The sequence below is a fragment of the Lytechinus pictus genome, unplaced genomic scaffold (assembly GCF_037042905.1).
Source record: "Lytechinus pictus isolate F3 Inbred unplaced genomic scaffold, Lp3.0 scaffold_20, whole genome shotgun sequence".
Lineage (NCBI taxonomy): Eukaryota > Metazoa > Echinodermata > Echinoidea > Temnopleuroida > Toxopneustidae > Lytechinus > Lytechinus pictus.
Window position 1 is genome coordinate 8,950,568 of NW_026974141.1, and position 22,152 is coordinate 8,972,719.

Genomic DNA, 22,152 nt, shown 5'->3' on the forward strand with positions numbered 1-22,152 from the left:
TAAGTATGACTTTGGAGTTGGTGGATGAATAACCTAAAAAATGAATTTTGAAAATTTCTTATCGATTATGTAAAGCGGTTTCCACAGTGTACCATGGTCACATCAAATGCCTGGCTCATTATTTTCTGAGTGATTAGTACGAATGTCTCCAGTTGGCACCGCTTAATCCCAAAGAGCCACATGCTTGTCTGGCATTTTAAGAGTTAAGCAGAGTCACGCATGAGTTTCTGTGCATATCGTTTCTGACACACTTTCCTTAATTGTTTTTACTTCGGAATGCGTGAACAATTCACTAAGAATTTGGTGTCAAAATTAAAGAAGAAATTTCCTTCTCACTATTAATGTTAAAACTATGATCTAAACATATTCAATCAATTGGGTTTCTAGCTCCAAAGACAGGTTTCCTTTATGTGGGGTTCGGAAAGGGCAGGGGTGTGTAGCCCCAAAATCTAAAACCACTCCCTGAAGAAGTAAATTTGCTGTGGAATGAGGTGCTTAAGAACTAGATTGCCCTCTCCGAATGGAGGTACTTGGGAACTAGAATTTTACATGAAACGGGAGTCATCGTTCTCAAATCGATATAACATTTTGATATTAGTGGCAAATTTGTAATAAGAACACCCTCAAGAAGGCATCGCCCCTAATACAGAGTTTTCTTTTTTCTGGGACGTACTTAATATACAATGACAGATCACTCAACAAATTGTCGAAGTACAGAAGAAAAAATATTTTGTCTAATTTAATTTTCCAAAAATAGCTCTAGATTAATTATTGCATGTAAGAAAACAAAAGATCTTTTAAAAATCTTCACGTATTTATGATCACAAAAAACAAACACGCTACGTGAATCACATACAGGACATGCTAAGCTGGGTCCGCAAGAGAAACAGTTTTCGGAACTGAAGTGTCTACCCTGGGTAAAATTGGACGTTATTATTATCTTTATCATGAAAGAGCTCAGGGGTGGCCCAGGGTATTTTGATATGGGGGGTGGCATGCAGGGCGACCTAATTTTCTATATTAACAAAATAAGTACAGGAGTAATATGGTTAAACACGTTAAACGTCTTATACCTCTTTTGTGTTTTCTTTTTTTTTATTCTCTCCTCCCTTTTCCTCCTACTTTTCTTCTTTCTGTTCAATACTTGAAATAAAATTAATTGTGGGTGGTTGCCCGCTTACCCCTGCAATACCACACCCCCTGACAAAATCAAATGAACACTTTCAACATTGATATAATGACTTGTTCTATGGCTCTGGCCCATTCGGGCGCCCAATTCTTGTCCTTCATATGAATGCACGTGGGGTTATGTCGCAAAAGAGAATGGTCTGACCATAGTTTTCTGTTTTATATAATACGATTATTTTCTTAAGCGGCGAAAGCCTGATTTACATGTAGTCGTAATGATATTCATGAAACACTTTTGGATAATTGTTTTCATGAATTTAAAAACATTCATGTTTTTATCATGAAAATTAATCTCTATTTCTTTTTTACGTATTTATACTGCATGGTTGTCCTTTTCAGTTTCATAAACTGCTTTACATCGGCGCCCAGCAGTTTGACAAGTGAAGGCTATACATTTAGAAAGGCATCTTTTCCAAGATCAAAATTATTGAAAGGGTTTTATCACATTACAAAAAATGAAAAATACATGGATATTTACACTACACCAGTCTCTGTTGTGAAAGGAACACGCCAAGAAATTTACACCTTTGTTTGGTGTCAGTTTTACACAATTTGTGTTATGTAGCACTAAGGCCTCATGTTTGTTATATAACCTCATTTAGTGTTATAGTCAATCCCCGTGGTGTATTTCAAACACCAGTCCTGTTCAGCCGGTTCTCAGTACATTTACCGTATTTACGAAAAAGCTCACAGTTTCCCTCAAAACCAAGCATACAATCTATTCATAATGTAGTATCATTCTTAAAGAAAGTTGTAGAATCAAAATAACAATTATTATGATTACATACATGACATAGAATCAACACGACTTCCACACCGATTAAGTCTATTTCAGATGAATAAAGATATGAGCACTTCAAACTACATGCATTCTGAGATATACTGTATGTTCCAGAAAAAAATAAATGTGAGCTTGAAAACGAATTAAAAACATGTGCCGTTATTATTCGGCTGCTTATTACTCCCATTCCGAGTTAAACTTTCAAGACAATTTCAACTGGAATTGATTTTTAATAAAGTTGGTGGCGAGGGGGGGGGGGCTTTATTATTTTAAGATAACCAGGGGTGGTGAAAACGTAATTTGATAAGGGGCAGATCTTTTGTAACGTCATTTGTCCCCAGTTCATTACAAATGGTAAAGCAGAAAAATGCATCTTTTTTTTCTTCCCTTCCCCTGTCAACACTTGAGAAAAAAATATAGGACCCCCTCCCTGTGTAGCCCCCCATATTTATGACAAAGCCGAAAAGGGCGTTGCTAAAAAGCATGGCTGGAACAATATTTAGATCATAACTATATACACAGACAAGTATGAACACTTATTTATAGTTTTGTCAATCATGAAAATAAAGGTAAAAAATGATTTTCTATAAAGTGATATCGTTATGAGCAGAATATGATATCAAGTGGTATCGATAAAGTACTCTAATCTGGGCAAAATTACACGTAGTCCTACGAAATCTCCATGGAGATAAAATAACAGCACATAATACAGATGACAACTTATCAAAAAGTAAAAGAAAACATATTCTTTAAGATGTGGATCGACATGCTAGTACATGTACATTTCAGCCTATATTGATATTAAACGGCTTAATATGATTCTAAACAATACAATTCAACAAAGTACTGTATTATGTGTAAATATATGTCAAAATCGATGAAATAACATAGTACATTAAGATGATTAAAACACATAAAAATCAAATAGTTACCAATAAACTTGATACATTTCAGCCTATAGATAGGAACTGCGTATGATTCTAAATATCATTAATTCATAAAGTACTGTAATCTGTGAAAATAAGGCCTATAAAATCTCAAGATCTCCAAATACATAGTAAAATAAACAAGTATAATAAAAGATAAAAAAAATACACTGTTTACGCTATGAATAAAGTTGTTATATTCATGCCCCGTCTATTCAGAGCTAAATATGATAGTAACCAGTACCAATAGATCTGTGTAAAATATGCAAATATCAAATCTTCAAGACGATAAAACAACATAGTACAAAATAAGGATGAAAACTGATTTAAAAAAATCTTTTGAGTTATGAGTGAGCCTGTAACATTTATGACTCGTCTGATATATGTTATTATCATGTTACACAATTGTACAATGTTACATTATTCTTTAATAGATTAAGACTTAATTGCAAAACAAATACAGAACATGATTTACAGATTATTAACATGATATATTTTTAGATTTCCCGTTAGTAATGATGAAAGACCTTTATTAATCCATTTTCTCCAACTTTTATCGATTTACGTCACCATGGTTACCAAACTGCAAGGCTGAAAACACATTTGAAGTTATGCAGATTAAGCTGTGAAAAGAAAATTTCAAAAATATATATTTGTTTGTTTCCTAAATGATCATGTTATCATAAACAACATACCTGCCAATTTACATTAAAACACGATATGACTGGAATTCGAACTTATGAATTTGGTACTTTGTCATATTTATCATATTATGTACAACATTGTGAAACTATTTAACTTTTTAAAAGACGAGAGCCAGAACCATCAAAGAACTAGATCATTATATTTTAATACTATTATCTCTACTATCAACTTTATTAATTATTTTTTACTACTATTTTTTAAATCTCGCCTATATATTTTCAATTTTTGAATTCGTTTATTACTTTATTTATATATATTGTTTTAACTGATTTGAAAATGTTATATGTTATATAATTATTCTGAGATAAACTAAAGCAAAATCAAGATCCAGTGATATAGGCCTATACGAGTTCATCCTTTGACAAAGCTGTGCCCAAGGCGTAGAAAGTAAAAAATCTGCAAATGCACCTCACAATAATACATTCGTCGCATCAGGAATAGACATGTAGACAGGCCTATGCAAGGACGGGACTTGGCCTAAAAATTGTGATCTACCCCCAAAAAACAACCTTGGATATACAGACCCTTATTTGATACTTAAAATCCCCGACATGTCTATACTCATGTGTAATTTTTATACGATCAGATTCGTGAAACAAGCATCAAAATATTGATTACAATTAATTAAATCAACATTTCAAATAAATCGATTTTCCCAAACTTGTTTTTTGAAAAATGCGATAGATATTGTCACAGTATATCGTCGGTATTCCCAAAACATGTGTCTTCACAAAATATCTGTTTTGACATTTGAAATTTGTAAAACAATTTGTGTTTTTGATCAGTATGGAGGAAAATGGTTCATTTATTTATTTAGTTCTTAAGTTTATTTTGATGTTGTGCATATTTTGACGGGCATGAGTACGTTAGTATGATGGGGATCGAAATATTCATTTTCTCACGCGCAGTGCGATCGTGATGGTGTGGCCGATACTTACCGTATCTTGGTTTCTCGTCAGATGCGTATCCAGGATTTTGCATCCCAATACCTCGTCCGCCAGGGGCACTGCATCATACAAAACAAAGGATTGAACGTCAACTTTGACCGACACAGCACAAGCAATGCTGTCCCCAATACTAGGTCAAGTCCACCCCAGGAAAATGTTGATTTGAATAAATAGAAAAAAGTCAAACTGTCATAGTGCTGAAAATTTCATCGAAATCGGATGTAAAATAAGAAAGTTATGACATTTGAAAGTTTCGCTTATTTTTCACAAAACAGTGATATGCACAACTAGGTGAGTCAGTCGATGATGTTCATCACTCACTATTTCTTTTGTTTTTTATTGTTTGAATTATACAATATTTCATTTTTTATAGATTTGACAATAAGGACCAACTTGACTGAACCATATAGTATTAAACAATGCTAATTCCACATGTTCAGGGAGGAATTAATCGTTTTATCACTTGACAATGAGGGGAAAATGAGAATATTTCATATAATAAAATACAAAAGAAATAGTAAGTGGATGACGTCATAGTCTTCCCATTTGCATACCAGCCAGGATGTGCATATAACTGTTTTGTGAAATTAAGCTAAACTTTAAAATGTCATAACTTTTTTATTTTACATCAAATTTTGATGAAATTCTTATTTTACATCCGATTTTGTTGAATTTTTAGTGTTATGCTTGTTGGATTTTTCTCTTTTTATTAAAATCAACTTTTTGTTGGGGGTGGACGTTGTAGTTATGACTTCAATGAGTTTGTACACGATCCAATAACATGACTTCCCAAATGTCAGTATATGTACTAAAACAGCCCACACGTACCTCTGTTGGGTCTGCCAATTAAGCAAACAGGATTTGCCTGTTTGCCGCAAGTTCGTTTATAATATACCATTTTTACAAAATTGACTTTAATTTCAAATTGCTATCTTCTTTTCATTAGATGGTGTTATCATGGCGGCGTTATGATATTTTGGTGCGTGAGTGTGTGGGTGTGTGTGAGGGAAATGATGCTTGTTCACTCTCAAGTGAAGAAAATGAGTGTTATGCGGTAGAGCTATAGTTACATGGACCAATCCCAATCCATGTTGGTCTGTTTTATATTCTGTTATCTTCCTTCTTCCGCCGCCCTCTCTCCCTCTCTCTCTTCTTTCTATTCGCCCCCCCCCTTTCTCACTACTTGAAAAGAAACAACCACAACCTGCATAGAGATGTGGGTCCAGCGGGATTAAAGGAAACCAAAACCCAAGAAGAGAAGCAATTTTATTGGAAAGAGTTAAATGAGAGGAACAATTTAAAAAACGTTTCATCAAAATCGGTTATGAAATAAGCAAGTTATGGATGTTGAAACCAAAACCCAAGAAGAAAAGCAATTTTATTGGAAAGAGTTGAATGAGAGGAACAATAAAAAAAACGTTTCATCAAAATCGGTTATGAAATAAGCAAGTTATGGATGTTGAAACCAAAACCCAAGAAGAGAAGCAATTTTATTGGAAAGAGTTTAAAATGAGAGGAACAATTTAAAAAACGTTTCATCAAAATCGGTTATGAAATAAGCAAGTTATGGATGTTGAAACCAAAACCCAAGAAGAGAAGCAATCTTATTGGAAAGAGTAAAATGAGAGGAACAATTAAAAAAACGTTTCATCAAAATCGGTTATGAAATAAGCAAGTTATGGATGTTTAAAAAGTCGTCTTGTACTTTCTATGGGGATCCTCGAATTGGCAAACGTGCTTCAAAATGGCTGATTTTGTGGACAACTCTGCTTTGTTTTATACACAAATTTTCAGATTTTCCCCTTTATTTTACATATTTCACATTATCTCCTCCTGACCTTCACATATGTGGTGTGAATTATATTTTCCCATGACATATGTTGTCCTCAGAAGGAGGCAAGATGCAATTTGAAAGATAATGAGGAAAATCTGAAAATTTGGGTACAAAACATATGGAGAGTTGTCCACAAAACCAGCCATTTTGAAGCACGTTTGCCAATTTGAAGATCCCCATAGAAAGTACAACAAGAGTTTTCAAACTCCCATAAATTGCTTATTTCATAACCGATTTTGATGAAACTTGTTTTAAATTTTTCCTCTCATTTTACTCTTTCCAATAAGATTTCTTCTCTTCTTGGGTTTTGGTTTCCTTTAATGTCAGTCCTAGCTTTGAACATGTTGAAAGTCGGACTATTGTGCGAAAACCATCTGGCTCCTAAGATGGTACTTTGTTTAACCTGGTTAGATCCACCACTGGGTCTACCACTTACAACCAACAAACCCCACCGTAGACCCGCCCCTCTCCGTAATACTGTACTCACTTGTTATGTGCTTGTCGGTGAGATTGCTTTACGGCGATGGCGATGATGGCGACGACGAGGACAAGGGCAACCAAAACGCCAACGACGATGCCGATGATGGCACCAGTACTCAAACCTCCCCGTATACCTGGCCTTTCATCAGCTGACAGAAATAATATATATATGAAAAGGGTTACATACATATACTTACTGGTGTCTAAAGCATTGAATGGCCAAGCCCCTAGTTATCTTGAACTGCTTTTCTTGAAAACCTCACACAACCTACGAAGTGTTAAAGGGGAAGTTCACCCTGGCAAAAAGTTCATTGTAAAAATAGTAGAAAAAATAATAAAAATACTGCTAAAGGTTTGAGAAAAATTCATCAAAGAATTAAGTTATTAGAATTTCAATTAATTGATTTGTGACGTCATATGCGAGCCGCATTCCTACATAGCGAATGGTAAAAAAATCAATGCAATGTAATTTTCTCAGAAAATTGAAAATGGTTTTCACTGTACCTTTTGTATATCAACAGACAAATCATTTCATAGAAAACAAAATTAAGTCATCAGGAACCATACAAAATTTGAAATTCATGCATTTTATATTACATAACATATGGGGCAGCTGCTCGTTTATGACGTCACAAATACAAAATTTTGAACTCTAATATCTTTTTAAATCTTTAATGGATTTTCCTCAAACCTTCACCAATATTTTTATTATTTTTTTCTGCTATTTTTACAACAAAGTTTTCTTCAGGGTGAACTTCCCCTTTAAGGATAGATTCCTTGAAAAAAAAACATACTCTAAAACACAGGCACACTTGGAGACTGCATCTAGCTAGGCAGCCTCGGAACTAGATAACCAACTTCTCCTCACAATTAGAATGGCCCGAACTGTGCCTGCTTTCAAGAGTATAGAAGACACATCTGTTAGGGAAACGTTTAATTAGATCATTTTCATTGTATAGTACAAGCAATATTAGTTACTAAAGCGCAGTAGAGTATATCATAGTGGGTGCGCTATACAAATTATGTCTCATATTACACTATTGACTTAAAGGCGTTAAGTGTAAACTTCTCTGAACGTCTCTAATTTGCGACGCCGCTCACGTTTAGTAAGAGGAGTTGACCTATAATTGTCAGAATAGATATGCTGCAAGTCTGTCTGAGTAAAAATTCAATTCATTCCTATTACAAAATCATTTCTATTGAATTCTACTGCCACCAAGATTATGTTAATACAATCTCTAGGAGAAAGTACTGATATACTGTAACTTGACTTGAACATCATACATGTCAGAGTTAATTGATATCATCAACGAACGTAGGGGGCAGTAACACACAGCAGTGTTGCTGCCCTCTACGTTCGTTGGATATTATTAAGAAGGGACCGTAGCTGGCTCACAGGCCACGGAACTGATCTAGTTCAGTGTCACAGGCCTCATTCTTTTCCCATAGACTCGTGTGTCAAAGTGGCACTTAAGAAGAATTCATAAAAAATAAGGAGGAAATTCGAGGGTTAAATGTTTACTACCAGTGGATAGGATAAATGTTTGACATTCCATATCTGACCAGAAAAGGGTACCTCGACCGGCTCATTTTAAAAATAAATCAGGGACCAAATTCATCACTTGAGAGAGTAAAATGATCCTAATTCTTCCGCCAGTAAAAACATAGTTCCATAGTCGTGATATATCTTTCCAATTTGGGAAAAGTAAGGTCAGTAGGTACCCTCCCTAGAATCAGTTTTAGATTGTCAGTCATATTCATTCATTTTTTTCAATCAGCAATATCAAATTTAAAAATTGAGCAATGGGTTGGCTCGAATGAATATCTATGGCCTGCCACTTGTGAATAGGCCCGTGCAACCCGTACTGCTCGACGGACTGGTGGCTTACCTGCAACTTGTACATCGATCAGTAAAAGTCAATGCCACGTATCAAAATGAAAAAAGGACTGAGGGCTTACTTGTAACTTGGACCTCGGAAAGAGTCAGTGAATTCCCATCCCCAGAGATGGTCAGACTGTCACTGGATGCAAGCTCGACCGCGTCGTCGGCAAGTGTGTTCGCAACCTCTTCCGAAATAGCATGTAGTTGAAATTGCAACTCGGCGATGATGCTACCCTTGCGAAATGCGGTAGCGGTGCAGGTGATGTCTCGCAGATCGTCCCCGAGCTCCTGGGTCAAAAAGTTCGTCGTCTGGAAGCAGTAAACAAAATTATGACAATTAGCAAAGCAAGCCAGACTCCCAGTGTGGTTTGCCATTTCGATCCAGAGGATCTTGAAAATGTTTAAGGAAGGGGATAAGATGGTATGTGATGTTACGATTGTTATCATTATCTCTCAGAATAGTTGAATAGCTCGGTCGTCATTCTTTTCAAACGTATCAAATTATAGCATTTTTGCTTTGGTAATATGAGGATAAAGTTTAGGCCTTCTTGCACGTCCAAAATTTCTATAAAAAAAAACCCCACTCTGCTTTGAATTTGTATTTTAGTTCTTGATCATGCATATTCTCTAAATTGTATATCTTTGTCTTCATCCAAAAGAACGATGAACATGATTACTCTCTTCAGTTTATGAAGATAATTAGGTGACTGTCTATTATATCACATGCACAGTGTTCTACAACTCCAATAAACTTACCACTCCACAGAAAAATGTTTCGTATTCCTGGAAGCGATTGGAATTTCTATCAGCTAGAGCATCGGTATACACGAGGGGTATTCCATTCATACTCTCCGCTTTGAGCGTCATCGATATGTCAATCACAGAAAGCACTTGAAACAAAACAAATAAACAAAAAATTCAAAAGAAAATGCTTATTGTTTTCACCATATGCATTCTGCATCGTAATACATGGTACTAAGTTTCTCCCACACGTGGGCGTATTTCATTAAAGGACTTGCCGGACGTTTCATCGACAGGATCTAGTTTACCCGACAATTACCATGGTAACGCTGCTTCTCAGCCAATCATAATCAATTAACATGATTAAAGCCTTCAGACCTGACTTGCCAGATGAAAAAAAGTTGATTAAATGCTCCCTTGAACATTTTCTCAAGCGTAGACAGGTGTATGATAAATTAATAAGTTATCACATTTGATCCCATATCTTGATACCCCCATCCCCGCTGCTTTTCAAAAATGTTGGTTTATCGTTACATATTAGGCTTTTTGACTTACTGTGTCACTACATAAGCTGATTACGGTACTCGTTTACAGGAATGTCTCGCCCAAACAAAACATGACTTCTAATGAAAAGAGAAGTATCGAACGAGCTTCATGCTAAAATTTCATGTACAATTAAAGGAGGTTATGACATATTGAATTTAGATTAATTGCAACAAACAAGCTCTATGCAAATGAGGAACCCATAACGATGTCCACTCAATTAAGACTATTTCTTTGGTATTTCGTTATGAAATATCTTGATTTTTCCTCTATCAATACAACCAAAATACGATAAACTATTCTTAAAAGTATGACTGATTGAATTTATGCTTTAAAGAGATATATGTGGGAATGCCCTCGTTGCAACCTATTGTGGTTCAAAGCAGACGCAACCGCATTGTGAAATCTGCAATAATTGAAATATTGTACGTAACCTGAAATAAAAATAAAAGATGGCTGAATGGCTGTCATCTGCAGCGACGTAAAACATGTACAAAGAAATTAAATGCAAAATGGATAGTATAGTTAGTGCGTTGCACCAGTATTGACTCTTATTTGTCATGTTTGTATAGCGCCGATGTTGTGCAAATAACCTATGTGTGAAAATAAGCAAAAATTGTATTAAAATGTCAAACTTACTTGTTTTACATCCCAGTTCGATGGGGGGGGGGGGGGGGGGGGGCTAGAGTGAAGCCTGTCTGATTTTTTTCTATTTATTTCAATCCACCTCTTTGTTGGGGTGCCCTTGTCATTTATAAACAACATGCACTCTCGTCAGTCGGATGGCAGTACGGATATCCGGGGATTTCCGGTCACAGATTAAAAGAAACACATCATTTTTTGGCCTTTGGATGTCACACATTAAGCCCAGCAAAATCAATGCACAAGCATTGTGAATGAATGAACATTTTCCTAATTATTGCCCGACATTACTTTCATCGTGTTCATATAAAGACTTTTCTATGAACTATTTCTCGCAAATTTATTGAAACGACCGCCTATACAGTCCAGGCGAACAACCAGTTCTCACATAGGATGTGGTCGATCCAGGTGAGAGGGGGGGGGGGGGTCTGATCCTTTTAAGGGGGGGGGGGGACAACGAAAAAGGGTCTCCGTGGACCTGTACAAAAATTGAATCAGAGGTGCTGGTTTGTATTAAAAAAAGCAAAAAAAAAAATTATATATATATATATATATACATATATACATGTATTACCAAAAAAAAAGGCTTTTGCTCCAATATATTATTAAGATGATTAATGGTCAAATTTTAATATTCTAGCATAACAATCTTATTTCCTCGGGGTGCTGCCTATGGTGTATAACATACGCAGCACCCCCGACAGGGGGGAGGGGGGTGGGTCTGATCCTTTTAAGGGGGGGGGGAGACAACGAACGAGGGTCTCCGTGGACCTGTAAAAAAATTTGAATCAGAGGTGCTGGTTTGTATTAAAAAAAGCAAAAAAAAAATCATATATATATATATATATATATATATATATAAATATATATACTCCTGGATGGCACCTTTCGGAGACGTGTATAAATTTTGCCACTTTATGGAGACAATTTGATTTTTCTTTAGTTACATCGATTAGGTTCATCATTTTTTTACTAAATTTGTGCAAAATATTGAAAAATACTTTACTTTTGTTATCACAACTCTTTGGGGATTTTCAGAAATCAGTTTCAAATATAGGATTTCCTAGAATATATATACATATATATTAGAAGAAAAAAAGGCTTTTGCTCCAATATATTATTAAGATGATTAATGGTCAAATTCAAATATTGTAGCATAACAATCTTATTTCCTCAGGGTGCTGCCTATGGTGTATAACATACTTAGCACGCTCAGAACAAAATCATGAGGGGTGCTTCTGCACCCCAAGCATGCCCGCTTCCCAGGGCCATGCTTGGGTCCCATGGGGCCTGTTGCAGAAAGAGTTGCGTTTAAACGCAAGTCAAAAAATAAATCGTAAGTCAAAAATGCGCGCTGTTGATTTGTTGAAAATTAAATTGCGCATGATATTTAGAGTTGCAATTGATTGCAACTCTTTCTGCAACAGGCCCCTGGAGTCAATGGAGGGGGTTCTGATTGTAGTAATAACTCCTTCCATTTTATTTGTTTTTCATCTCGGGAAAATGGTCCCTGCCAATAGTGATAACCCTTTTTTAGGGGGAAGAGGGGGTTCGTCAAAGTGTCCCCCGTGGTAATTTTTGGATCCGCCCCTGTTTACATACAGCATCCGGGTATGAGACTTACTCGTGAAAGCTGTCTCGATGGCTCTGCAGACCCCTTCTACACCCATAAAACCAGTGTAACGGTAAATGGTATAATCGCTGATTTTAATCGGTAGCCCGAAGAGCTCAAAGAGTGGGTGAATGACCTCATCAATGAGGTCGTTTGCGTACATGGAGCACCGGGCTGTGTCGACGTAAATGCTCGAAGAACTTTCAATGATTCCTTCGGCAAAGGTCCTTCTTGCTTGCTCTGGAAAGTAAGAATGAAAAAAAAATCAAATAATACGGACACCACATTCTAATATGAAATAGATCTACACTTTATACGCAAAAATTAAGCAATATGTAAAAACAGTTGATGCCCCCAAAAAGATGAATACGAATAAAAAAAGCAATAAAAAGTTATTTTTAATTAATAAATGCACAAATACAAACAAATAAATAAAGAACCAAGCATAGAATACCCCAAATAAAGTAAAATGAATTAACAAATAATAGGGTGCAATTTTAACACTTCAGGGTGTGGTCCTCTATAGACACCAACTGGTGTCAGTTTTAACACCACAATTTTTACAGTGAAGGAGTTTTCGCTTCAATGACGCTTGACGAGTTCAAGAACATAAAAAAATGTATTACTAAATGCCAATGAACAATCAATCAGGAAGTCTTTGACAAACTTTGGTGTATCAAGCAGCAGTTTCGTCCTTGACTCCGAACAAACGACATTTTTGCAATTTTTCGTACGCTTCAAAAATTAGGATGAACTGCCTTTCCGGTTCACCAATGTTTGGCAAAGACCCTACAGCTGGACACTGTCATTTGATGGACATTTAAGATACATTTACTGTGTTCTCGTGTTCTTAAATCCGTCAAACGCCGAGAAAGCAAAAACCCCTCTGGTGGCTGAACTTAAAGACGACGAAATTTCCTCATAACACGCAGGGCAATGGGGTTCCTGTGTTATAAGCTGGTATGGGTTATTTTTTTAAACACATGAAACACCTAATGATACGTTTCCTGGAGAGGCGGGGGAAATGGCCGAGTGGGGATTCGAATTCCCAGCCTCAAGATCGTGAGTCAAATGCTAAAACCACTCTACCACACAAACGCTTGGCTTACCTGACTGCTCCTGAACCTCGTCAATTCTGTCACAAAGGTCTTGCCTGTTGTCGTACCCCAAAAGTTGGACTACGATACGAACACCATTGTTGATCACCTCGATGTATTCTTGAGCATTATCGACACCCGGGAAGAAGAATTGGAGCATCTCATTCCAATTTTCACACAGATATGGAGATACCTCCGGCAGATAGGCGACCATCAGCTCTGTCTCAAACTCCGTTAAGATATCATCAATGGACCGGTCCAGGAGCTGACCGATGTTTGGGCAGATGGTAGTCGGATCGGTGATGTTGATGTTGTACAGCTTCTCGGTGATGTCATTGATGAGTACCAGAGGATCCTGCGCGGAAGTATCCATTGCCTGTCGCCGTTTCCTCTCAGCGCTGACCAAGCTAGAGATCAGTTGGGTAATGTCATTGCAGAAATCTTCCGCATCGAATCCCGCCAGGTTATTGGCTGCCTCCTGAACCCGACCACAAACTTGGTTGTAGTCCCAGTCGGCCTGGTCAAAGTAAGATTTGATGGCGGGCACCATCGATTCTAGATCCGGCAACACCTCGCTGCAGATGAAAGCCATTGAGTCGATGAGTCTGCTCTGCTTCCAGATGCCTCCGACAGCATTCAAAAAGAAGGGAACGGTCAACGTAGTTTCGGGGATCAGATGGACCGGTTCAGCATCCACCAGGTCTACAATATCTGAAAACAGGAATGGGATAAAGGGCAGTGAACTAATAGCAAATTAACAAAACGTACACAATGAGCGTCCACTCTAAGAAGTAAAACACTCATATTAGGATTTTAGAAGATAATATATTTTTTTACTTTGAAGTGTTGATTTTCAGCACTTTGGCGGCTAAGACCAGCACGTGAATCTGAGCAGTTAGCAACGAAAGTGTCGAAAATCAGCGACCAGGGGTTCAGCCCATACAGGAGCTCCTAAAGTGTTTAATTTAGCACTTTATCTTTTTAAGTTTAAGTATAAGGTTGATCCGGGAAGCGGTTTCTGAAAGGAACTTTCGGGGGGGGGGGTATCATGCAAATTCGTTTTTATCTGACTGGTGCCCTAGGGACGGTGCCTGTCGGACAACCAGAAGGGACGAAAGTTGTCATATAACAAATGGTGATGTTGAAGTAGATCTTGAACACATCTTGACCGAGCTCTCGAGGCCCTTTTCATTTCCTTTCTCTTCCAATTAATTATTCACGCTTTTCAGTTTCATAACCGGTGGGGGTGATCCACCCCCCCAAAAAAAAAATCGATATAGTGCCGGGGAAATGGGGGAGATTCTTTTTCCTTCTCCTAACCTCATCTCGGCATTTCTTTTATCAGTCATCAAATCAACTTTATTCTTTATTTTTCCCCATTCTCTTTTTTTTTCTTTTAAACATACATATATTTTCTTATCTTTAACAAATTTTTTGAGCATCCACACTTACCAAGCCCTGTATGTTAGTGGATCCCTCAACTTATTTATTGAAAAAAGGAAAAAAAAGATATATAAAATTAGAATTGCAAAATGGAGAATGATCTCAATTAGTTTGATGTTCATTGTATAATTCTGTTAATCAATAATGGTATATTATATACCATTATTGAACATGTTGAATAACAGAATTACCAAATTGTTTAGTGTTTACCATACACAGTTACCTATTTCTCCTGTACAGTCATACTACTTAGAATGTATATTTATTTGTATCGATTTGTATGGCTATCATTTTATATCTGTGTAATCATTTCCTATACAGCGCGTCCCAGAAAAAACGAAACCGAGATTTATCGATGATTTATCATAAATTAATCACAAATAAAATAGACAAATGACCTACCAATGTAAAGCTTAGAATCTCCTCTTTCATCTGCAATTACTTAGAGTATTTCTCCTTTACGCATGAGTGAGCAAAAAACAATTTGAAGAGGGGATACCAAAAAGTCATTTGGCGGGTTGTATCTGGCTTTCAAAAGGAAAACCACATTTTTAAAAAGTTCAATATCTTCTCTTTTCTTTGATACCTCAATTACAGAAAATGGTCAAGAAATAACAAAGTTCTGGTTATTTGAAATAAGGCTTAAATAATAATTTCATAAAATGAAGAGGTTTTACAGGCTAGCGTTCAAACTCAGTCGACACTCCGTTTTGTTTACGATCAGCCATGCATTTAGTCTTTTGTTTTAACGATGCGATAGCTTCTGTGGGAAACCGGTGAAAACAGTTTATTTAATGAAATTATGGAAATTCAAGCCTTATTTCAAATAACAAGAACTCTGTTATTTCTTGACCATTTTCTGTAATTGAGGTATCAAATTAAAGAGCAGATATTGAACTTTTAAGACATGTGATTTTCTTGTTGAAATTCAGATACCCCCCGCCAAATGAGTTGTTGTTATCCTTTCTTCAAATTGTTTTTGCTCACTCATACGTGAAGGAGAAATAATCTAAGTAATACCAGATGAAAGAGGAGATTCTAAGCTTTACATTGGTAGGTCATTTGTATATTTTATTTGTGATTAAGTTATGATAAATCATCGCTAAATATCGGTTTCGTATTTTCTGGGACGCACTGTATAATGCTGTGTAATTGAGTCGAGTCGAAATGAAATAAAGCAATCTTGAACTTGAAATGTTCCCCACGGGATGACAGACCGCCTATGTTTGTGAGAGTTGCCAAGTCCTTATTTCAAACTATCCTGAACAAGGAAATGCCAACATCGAATATCATAAAGTGAATATCAGGTAAATTTTTACATCAAAGATGCCATGCTCTTCATGCCTGAGTCGGCAGTGTATATTTGGCCAAAGCAACGCGAATTATAGCATTATACAGTGCGTCCCACACAAAAAAAAACGAAACCGAGATTTAGCGATGATTTATCATAACTTAATCATAAGTACAATAGACAAATGACCTACCAATGTAAAGCTATCTCCTCTTTCATATGAAATTACTTAGATTATTCCTCATTCACGCATGAGTGAGCAAAAACACTTGTTTTTTGCTCGGTCATGAGAAGCTCTCGCTGAATTTCTTCTTTATATGCAATCACTTGCTTGTGTGCGTGTTTGTTGATCAATGTTTACAGGTTTTTTTTCATTTCAAAACTTAGGATGCCTTCTTTTGATCTCAATACACATATTCAACTAAGGCTGAAATTCCTTCTTGGGTGACTTATTGTTGGTTTTGGGTTGGCAAGTCACATACTATACCGTTTACAACAATATATGTTTTTATACTTTAGGCGGGATTTTGAGAAAACAAAATTGCAAAACTTATATTGAAAATCCATAGTTGTGCATTCAGAAACTGGATATGGAGGCAACTGCCTCCCTCATCACAGCTGTAGGCCCTTATTTGCAAAGAAAATAATACACAGGCTTAATGAGTTTTTGAACATTTAATTATATACTTACTCGTAAAAGCGTTTGCTAAAGGGGAGCACACGCTAGGAACACCACCACTGAAGCCAGTATACTGATAGATGTCGTTGTTAGTGATCTCGTAGCTAGAGTCATGCACACGCTCCAGAGGTACTACGACGTCGTTGATTACGCCAGTAGCAATTGTAGTACACCTATCAGCATTCTCCAAGACGCCGAAGGCATCTGTAATGGCGTCAGTGGCGAACATTCTCCTGGCATCCCCATTGTCACCTGCAGATAAGACAAAGGGCGTGGGGTAAGTGTGAGGGTAGTGGTAAGGGCAAGGAAACGAGGGGTCTAAATTGATGATCGACAGTAGTACATGAATCCTATCTTCGAGTGCTGTAGGACACGGCGCGCGGCGGCAATAACGGGGAGGGGGGGGGGTCTTATAAAGAACAAACGAACTTTACCTGAAAAAAATGAATATAGGCCTATACAACGAGCCAGGTATGTTGCTTTTTCAGAGCGTATAGTATATTTTACGGCATACTTGAATATCCCGAGTTGAAGTTACTATAAAAGATGGCATCGAACCCTGACTTGTTTTTAGGGTACCTTCTTGTGGATTTTAAGAGTGATTTTCTATGTTAAATGTTGAAAGACAGCAGACTGCGTTAATGAGATAAGGCTTCTATAGTGAGATGGTTTGATGAACGTTTGCTCTTAATAACTATCCATTATCGGTAATCGGGTAACAAATGTGCAATTTCTGTCACAAAATCTATCATTAATTTTTGAGAAATCTCTGCGTTCGGTAAACTTCAGTTCACTCTATTGTTCCGTAGACTGAAGTACAAGTGTTCCTACCTTGCATTGACAGTGCTAGGTCCATATCTTCACAGAGGTCGTTCATGCTGTCATACCCAGCGGCCATAGACCCGAGATGGGCAATGATTTGGCTGATGTTGTAGTCTACTGATGGAGGTTGTACCTGGAAGGTTTGAAGAAGAAAGCCATCGTAGTCTTCGCAGATCGGTGCTGCCATTGGCAGAAAAGCCTTTCCCAATTCGCCTCCGGCTGTAGTAATGATATCTTTCAGAGATGACCTCAGGAAGTTATCTTTGATGTTGGTGCAAATTGTATCAATATCAGATATATTACCAATGATCATGTTGATGTCGATTCCGTACAGATCCCTTGTACTGTTGATCAGGGTTTCTATAATGGGATCGTTTACCTCCTCTGACATGGTTGGAGGAAATGCTTGTCTGCGTCGCCTGAAACCGGTCATCCCATCGGGATTTTCAACCAGATCAGATACCTCCTCGATCAAGTCGACACAGAACCCCCGTGCGTCGTAGTTGTCCAGATCTCTGGAAGCTTCGATGACTTCGTCACAGACGAACCCCCAAATCAGACTTGTCTGGTCAACCACTGGTATCGCCGATCCAACAACCGGTAAGACGCTTCTACACGCATAGGCCAGCGAATCAATTGCCCGGGTCTGCTGCCAGATCCCTCCGACTGCGTTCATCGCAAACTTGATGGTAAGCGGAGATTCATAAACGATTTCACCCGGATTTGTGAAGGGCATCATATCCTCTGGTTGAAGCTGGCCAGACACCATAACAACCAGAACAGAGATCGCCAGGGACAATTTAAGCTCCCTCATCTTTGCACGGTAGATATAACCCGTCGGATGTAAGGTTGACTTGATCAGAAGGTAGAATCTTAACGCCCTTTGCTGCTGGTAAGACATGAAAAATGAGAGACGTGTTACAGCGATGGTTTCACTTTGTCCTGGTTAAAAAAAAAAGCATTTATATGGACATTTTGAACACTTTTTGAGATGTAATCCAAAGAAAAAAAATGAACGAGGGTTGGTATTTACAGAGCGAATCGATCTGTACTCCAACACATGAACCCATCATTACCTACTACTGTAACCTTGTAACTATTTGATTGTCTTTTGGTCTGACGTGGTCGGTGCTTGAACTCTCGGTAAATTGCCAATTCGTCTACTGCCAACTCGTCCACTCACCACATGGTCTACTTTCATTTAGTCTAATGCCATTCCGTCCATCAACATTTCGTCTAACAACCATTTGGTCCAATAACTATTTGGTCCACTCATCACTTCGTCTAATCATCAGTTCGTCTCCATTTCGTCTCATAACCAGTTGGTCCAATATCCGATTTTCATTCATTTTGCCCAATTAACACTTAGTCTAATCAGACCAAACGGACTAAATCGCTATTGGACCAACTGGTTATTAGACGAAATGGTGAGTGAACGAAATGACAATCGGACCATGTGGATATTGGACGAACTGATTGTAGACCAAATGATAGTAGACGAGTTGGCTATCGGACGAATTGGCATGAGACGAATTGAAAGTAAACCGAACTCCCGATCTCCCGGTTGTGAAACGGACTCTCTTCCAACTGAACCAACACAGAGGTTCACAATTAAAAAAAAAGATAATGTATACAAATCGTTGATTTTAAAAGATACTTCACATGTGGAGGCCAAAAGGAAGCACAATTGCTTGTATAAATTGGCCCCATTATAGGAGTTATTACAACAATCATATTAATACATGTAAATTAGCGCAAGAACGATAACAAACCTAACAAACATCATGAACATACATGTATAGTTACGAATAAGTCCAAGAACTGAAGAAAGAGGGGGTGAAAACAAATTATTACAGTGAAAGGAAAGCCGTGTCTTAGAAGTGTTTTGCCCCGGAGACATGCATATTTGAAATGGTTAATAGACTTACGTAATTGAACAGAAATAAGGAATGAATTCCATAAGAGTGGTCAACCCGGCTCCGACCCCCCCCCCCCCCTCCAAAAAGAGCGTTTTGGTTAAAACTGTACGTGACAAAGAATGATGGTGATTGTTACAACGTCTAGTGTATTTGGGCATTTTCACCACAGATGGACACAGAGGCAAAAAAATCAAGTTGATATTCATGTCAAATGCTTTATGTTATTTAATAAAACAAGACTTGAAGTTTCTGAGACAACATTTTTTTCCGACTCTGGCAGCCATTTTTTATTTCAAAATGGCTGCCAAAGTATGGATACAAATTAGTGTTGAAAATAGTATATTGATACATATTTTGTTTTGACAGATTTTTAAAAAACAGGTTTGATCATGTTGTTTTCGCCTGTGATTTAGCTTGCTATTATAACACTTTTTTAAAATCCCACAGAAAGAAACACCAGTAATTCATTCATCTGATAAAAAAACATTGATGAAGTATGTGATATGGTATGTAATGTCAGTTACCGAAAACATGAACTTTTTTTTCTCATTTCCTGGAAAAGAGGATATATTATATGAAACTTGTTAGATTTCCTCTCTAGGTAACACCCCTCCCTTCTACACCAAAATTAAAGATTACCAATTAACAATGAAGCCATAGGGTACCATTAAATATATGTAATGTCAGTTACCAAGTGGAAAATGTAATGTCAGTTACCGAGATGTAATGTCAGTTACCATGATAAAACGTTGGTTACCGATATTGAAATGCAAATATGGGGTCAATTATATGGTAAAGAAATATTGTATACTTGTTATTTAAGTCTTTCACTTTAAAAGTCACACCAGAAGGAGCTTGCTATTGACTTTTAAAAGGTATAGTTCACAAGGAATACTATATGAAATTATGAAGGAAGTTGCATTCCCATCGTGCAAAAAAATTACTATGAAAAGAAATTGTTTTGTACATGCACTTACCAAGTACCTAATTGTTTGTATCAGACAATTTTTTGTTTGGTTTTCGGGGGGGGGGGTAGGGGGTACTTTTCCCAACCTATTGCCTAAATGTGCAATATTTTTTAAGCTTAACATTGTGATGAAGGGGATTTCCAGGGTCCCTTTTTTAGTTTCTAGGATTCTTTTGAGCATTGCCTCGCTAAAAGTAAATTCCTGGTTTTTATACCTGTAAGTATGTGGATGTGTGATACAATTTTGTTTTTGGTTTACAAGTATAGATGAAAAGTGAAATATGACAGTTCTGATCAATGTTGCATGGATCTACTAAAACTGTGATTTTTTCTAATTTACAAATAGTTCAGTTTCAGTTTAGAAGCTGGAGTTTATTTTTTGTTGACAGCTTAAAAAAGAAATTAGCAAAGAAAATGATTAAACAAATTATGAAGAGAATTGAAATCCGACAGATATGAACAAGCATTGCTTGCACTGACCAGAATAGAAATCAATAAAACTACATGGCTGCATGAGATTCGGGGGAGGGGTACGTGTAGCCTAGGGGAGGAGACCCTTATTCATTTTGCCTTTTTTTAGGGGAGGGGAGGTTGGAGAAGGAAAAGGTTTAAAAAGTCAATATAAAACTGATGAATATATTATGGGTGTATAGTCAGAAAAATCCATGTGTACAGTCCATGCAATATTAAATTACTATAGGAAAACATGTAGCTGCTATGACCCCCCCCCCGAGTAAGTAAAACATACATTTCTTATCTTTTGATAATTAAAAATGTGAAGTATTATGAAACTTTTATGATTTTAAAAAGCCTTACATATAAGTACCAAGAAAATTATGCCTTTGAAAATCATATAGCACTGGTAAATGTTAATGTGTATTTTCAGTTACCGACAATTAATGATAAAAATGTTCAAATCAAAGAAAGGAATTAAGAAAAAGAAAAAAAAATCATTGAAATGTTCCTAGAAACTCAGGTATACTTCCACATCAAGCTCACTTTCATGTGAAGCCCTGTACAGAAGATACAATGCAATGATTCCACACATTTGACTTCCATGTGTTATCTCTATGGCAAATTAAGTGTAATGCCAGTTACCGTAATGTCAGTTACCAGCATGGTTGTGGAAAAATTATCATAGCCCCCAAAAGACAAAAACGAATTGTTTAATATTTTGACACATCTTAACCTAGTAACGGAGGTATATTTACATATTCAAATTATTACTCTATCTACTCAGGGACATGAGATATTTCAATTTTAATGAACACCCTAAAATTGCATGTCCTTTTGCGTAATGTCAGTTACCGACACATTTTTGCTTGCTGATTCGTAAAAAAATGTGGTTACATAGGAAAACTTAGTATCAGAGTATACAGCAAGGTTCACTTTATTAAATCTATCAAAAGCAAACTCCCATCATTTGTTGTTTTAGAGATACACACAATGAAAGGTGTGAAAACATTGTGCCGTGTAATGTCAGTTACCGTGACAATGCCCATTTAATCAATGGTCATTCATATTAAAATAATCTTGGAGAGACTTTCGTATCACCTGATAGTGGCATTGGTACATAAACAGATCTGTATGATATTCTGAGTCGGTAAGATATTATTTCGTTAACCATTTGGTATAATTGTCATTTATCCATGG

The 22,152-nt window shown here is 36.8% G+C and overlaps 1 protein-coding gene across 1 annotated transcript; it reads right to left on the minus strand.

Annotated features, from left to right (window-relative positions):
• Positions 1–712: 712 nt before the first annotated feature.
• LOC129283393 (uncharacterized) lies at positions 713–18,498 on the minus strand. Its single transcript, XM_054919225.2, has 9 exons — positions 17,623–18,498; positions 16,804–17,043; positions 13,391–14,089; positions 12,294–12,521; positions 9,500–9,633; positions 8,821–9,052; positions 6,869–7,010; positions 4,539–4,606; positions 713–3,518 (listed from the first exon to the last, which is right to left on the minus strand). Exons 1-9 carry the CDS (start codon positions 18,425–18,427, stop codon positions 3,514–3,516), a joined length of 2,553 nt encoding a protein of 850 aa, XP_054775200.2. The 5' UTR covers positions 18,428–18,498; the 3' UTR covers positions 713–3,513.
• Between the last annotated feature and the right edge of the window lie 3,654 nt (positions 18,499–22,152).